Below are 4747 nucleotides of genomic sequence, written 5' to 3' on the forward strand. Positions count from 1 at the left end.
TCTGGTTAGCAGGCAAGTGTCTTAGCCACTATGCTACCAGAGCTCCCATATGAGCATATAGAAGTTTTATGTTTAGCTTTTCTCACACATTTCTATTTTTTTATTAAAAAGAGTTGAAATACAATATATTTCTCTGTTCTTTGATTTGAAATTATATTTTTCTTCCTTCTTTCAGTTTGCCATCAAAAACAGGTTTAGGCATCGGAGTAAGGAATTTCCAAAGAGGGAGCACTGGCTGGACTGGGCTAAAGAGAAATATGATGTAAGTAATAAGTATTATTAAATGGCCCCAATTAATGTCCCCCTAAAAAGTGAAAATCCAGAGTCTCGATTCATAGTATTAAGTGCACATGGACAGATTCATTTGTTTAAACATTTATAACATTTATTAGCATTTTATATAATATTACATGAGAAGACATTTTCAAATTGAGAAGAACTTGATAAATAATGAGTAAAATTTATCTGGAAACAGTATTACCTGTTCATAGGCTTTCATTCTGTATAAAACCAAAATCAAACCCAGAGTGACACTATATACTATATTAAAAAAAGAAAAAAAAAAAGCCAACTCATTACCATCGACTCATAGTGAACCCCCAATTGGGTTTCCAAGGCCATAAATCTTTACAGAAACAGACTACCTAATTTTTCTTTTGCAGAGTAGCTGGTGGGTTTGAACTACCAACCTTTTAATCAGCAACCAAATGCCTTAACCACTACACCACCAGAGCTCCTTATATTCTATATACCAAAAAAAAAAAACAAAAACAAACCCACTGTCATCAAGTCAATTCCAACTCATAGCAACCACCATTGGGTTTCCAAGGTGGTTATCTTTAAGCACTTAGAATACCCCATCTTCCTTCTACTGAGTGGCTGGTGGATTTGAACTGCCAAATTTCTAGTTAGCAGTCAAATGCCTTAGGAGCTATGCCACCAGAGTTACTTATATTTTATATAGTATAATACAATTAGATGTAACTGCAATAATATACTTTAGTTTGAATGCAGAAGAGTCAGTGATTTGGGGGAGGGGTAGTGAATTCTAGTAATTTTACCTCCTAAATAGGTGTTTTAATACTTATTTTAGATAGCATAGACATTTTCACTATTCAAATGAAACCTGTGGTAGAGTTCTTTAGAACAACTAATCACCATCGAGTTTGTCTAGAAATACATATATTTATACACTGAAAACTGAGCAGTCTATTGTAGCTGTGAGTCACACACTAGTCATGGATTTGTTCTTCCCCCACTCCAATTGCAGGAACGGCTTATTTCTCAAATTAAGATGGTTACGAGGGTGATGTTCCTGTATATCCCACTTCCAATGTTCTGGGCATTGTTTGATCAGCAGGTAATGTCTGAGTATGTTTCTGTGCTTCTTCACTGAACAAACACTTTGGGCACTACAGTGGACCAAGCAGTGTTAGCATTTAGCTCCTTACTTTCAGGTATTTCGTTTATTTGACAATTGTTAGACCATATTGACTTTAAGAACATCAATTCTAGATGGTTCTAGCTACATTTCTGTTGAAAGGCAATGAAGAAAATTAAGTGTGATCAAGTAAAGTAGCCTTGGGAAAGATTTGACCAAGGCATCTAGGAATGCTCGCCAATTAAAATCAAAAGAGTTTTTTTCTAGTGATGCAGCACGATAAAAAGGCATATTGCCTTTAAGGGACGTGTAGAATAAACTGAGAAGGGATCAATATCTCCATTGTAAAATAGAAAAGCTTGGGCTAGAAGTACTGCCTGGGGATGTGAAATGACTCCTCTGAAGTCACCCATATTAGAGCAGTGAACCAGAACCAAAACTTCCTGACTTCGTGTTGTGTTCTTTCTACCACAGCTGTAAGACATGTGCCTGAGAATTTTTCAAAATCATATTTGACAACTCAATTCATGATGCTCAGTAGAGAAAGTAATGAGATAATGCTTCCAGTAGAAATTGGAATTTTAAAAAATTATGAACACAGATATCTTTGAAGAAATTTAAGCTTACACATTGTTTGGGTCCTCTAGTGCTGACAGAAATATACCACAAATGGGATGACTTAACAAACAGGATTTATTCTCTTACAGTTTACCCATTGCCATCAAGTCAGTTCCAACTCATGTGACCCCCTTTCGGTTTCCAAGGTTCTGAAAGCGGTATAGCCCACATCAAGACTGAGGATCAAATTAGAGAACACCATAAAGTGCTCAGTGACTGGCAGATATTAAGAATGCAAACCACAGCTTATTTCTTGACTTTGTCTTCCTAATAGATTGATGTGTTCATGTTGAAACACACGTTTAGTCCTCCATGGAAATAATCATATATAGTTGTATACTCCTGGGACATCTTTTACTATAGGTTATATATAACAAGGCTTCCCAGATTTAAACTCATCACTCTCCTGATGGAGATCAAGTCTAGCACAGTCCAGACTGTCAAAAATGGCTCTGAACCACAATAATGTACTTGAAACTATGCCACCAGTGAGTGTCTGACAACCTCACTGTAAGTAGCTGCTTTCTCCCTATAGGTGATGTCATGATTTCCGACAAGCCTCAGAAGTATATTTTCATATTTCCTAAGTATAGCTTATCCCACAGCACTGCTTTGGACAAACTTCTTGAGGAGTTGGAATTCTGCATATTGTGCTTATTTATACAGCAGAAACAAATGCAAGTTGTTTCTTTATACCCCCTATTACAGTGAAGCCAGGAGATTAATTTGATGTTAAAGAAAAAAAAAAAAAATCCCATAACATTTCAGACCTTATTCCTGATTTGGAAAGGCTCACCATTGACTTGTAAAAGCTAAAAAGCCCACATTCCCAAATGATGCAGTAAATTTGTTTTTAAGGGCTCAAGGTGGACACTCCAAGCAACAACTATGAGTGGGAAAATTGTAAGTTTTAGATATCAAGGTATTTTACTTTCCCTGGTCACTATTCCTTTGTTTTAGTCCCTTTTTCTCTTTTCTCCTTCCCTTTCATGTCATTCTCATCCCTTCCCAGCAACTGATCATCTGTGAAAGTTTATCAGTGACATTTTTTTTTTTTCTTTTTAGGGAATTATTGAAATTCAGCCAGATCAGATGCAGGTAGGAGAACATATTTAAGTTGTTCTCGGAGATCAAGGTCATCTTTGAGACAAAAATTAACATTCTGTCTCTACTGCTCTAGACTGTGAATGCCATCTTGATCGTTATCATGGTCCCCATTGTAGACACTGTGGTATATCCTCTGATTGCAAACTGTGGTTTCAATTTCAGGTAGGTGACATTAATTTGGGCTGGGGTGAGCCTTTATTAGTCCTATGGCATTGCAGATAGGCTGAGTTCTCTCAGCCTGGTGTCTCAGTGAAAAGAACTTAGGGATCCCCTTCCCCAACACCATCTATATGATGGAGTTTTATACAGGCAATCAGATGTATTTGACTGTGTGCTGATGGCTCTGAAAAAGTGCAATTAATAGCAGCCTGCTAAAACTTTTAATTAAGGTTCCCTTATATACATAGATGATATAAATTTTAACTGTAACCCCGAATGTTGTCTGAAGTAGAGTTTATAGAACCAAAACCAACTCACTGCCATCGAGTCAATTCTGACTCATAGCAACCCCCATTGAGTTTCCAAGGCTATAAATCTTTACGGAAGCAGACAACCTCATATTTTTTCTGTGACGTGGCTGGTGGGTTTGAACCACCAACTTTTGGTTAGCTGCCAAATGCCTTCACCACTACACCACCAGAGCGCCTTAGAGTTTATAGAAAGTAAATGTAATAATACAAAGGAAAAGTTGTTTAACATTTATACTCCTTAGTCTTAGTTGTAAACAATAGAAGGAAAGACACTTTGAATCCCATGTGCTTTGTAGAAAAGTTAGCTTTGTTTGGCCGGCGGGGAGGGGGCAGCATTGGTAGGTAAGAAGTGTTTCCTTTGGGGGACTATAGCTCTTCTGTATGACACTGGTTGAGATTCACTCTCTCTTTGTCCTGAATCAGCTCCTTGAAGAAGATGACAGTCGGAATGTTCCTGGCTTCCATGGCCTTTGTAGTGGCTGCCATTGTACAAGTGAAAATTGATGTAAGTTGTCTTCAGATTCTTGAGTGCCCTCTCTCCTAGTTTAGGTAGAATGTTCAGAAGCCCTCTTTCTCCAGGACTGAAAGGAGTAGGGAAGGCCAGGGTCTTTCCCCACAAACTAAGCCCTGTAGCTACGGAAGATGTGAAATAAAGGGAAAATATATCTATTCCTTACTTATTGACTATCTCATTATCTGACATTTTGCATTTACAACCATAGTGAAAAATCTACTGTCCAACTATTTTGAGCATTAATGATGTAGGTCTGGCAGTAACCAATGCCAAGGTGTAAGGTAAGAGCAACACTGGCTGTGATGGTTAAGGTTATGTGTCACTTTGGCTGAGCCATGATTCTCAGTGACTTGGCAGTTATGTAATGATATAATTTGGCAGTTAAGTAAGGTTGTAATCTGCCAGTTATATAATGATTTAGTCATCCTCCATTTGCTCATAATGCTGATTTTTCACATAACGACTTGGTCTTTGGAACCTAACCATGTCAATAAGTGAGGTGTGGGTGTAATTTCTTTCAGTCAGTGTATACTACAAATTCTTATCACTGCAAATGATGCAGATGGGAATATGATCAAATGGGTGGGTTTAACTGGAAGAAAAATTAGATAATAGTTACATAAATTGCCTCAATTTATAATAGTTTTTTTTTTTTTT

General features: G+C 37.3%; 1 protein-coding gene across 1 annotated transcript in view; it reads left to right on the top strand.

The window, feature by feature from the left end:
- SLC15A1 (solute carrier family 15 member 1) overlaps positions 1-4747 on the top strand; it is a 62119-nt gene that overhangs the window by 34014 nt on the left and 23358 nt on the right. The window contains 6 exon segments of the mRNA XM_007948172.1: positions 176-262; positions 1271-1360; positions 2858-2902; positions 3065-3097; positions 3180-3268; positions 4000-4081. Of these exon segments, the coding sequence (XP_007946363.1) occupies positions 176-262; positions 1271-1360; positions 2858-2902; positions 3065-3097; positions 3180-3268; positions 4000-4081 (426 nt within the window).

The sequence above is a fragment of the Orycteropus afer genome, unplaced genomic scaffold (assembly GCF_000298275.1).
Source record: "Orycteropus afer afer isolate SDZICR_OR568_19922 unplaced genomic scaffold, OryAfe1.0 scaffold00206, whole genome shotgun sequence".
In the NCBI taxonomy this organism is placed as follows: domain Eukaryota; kingdom Metazoa; phylum Chordata; class Mammalia; order Tubulidentata; family Orycteropodidae; genus Orycteropus; species Orycteropus afer.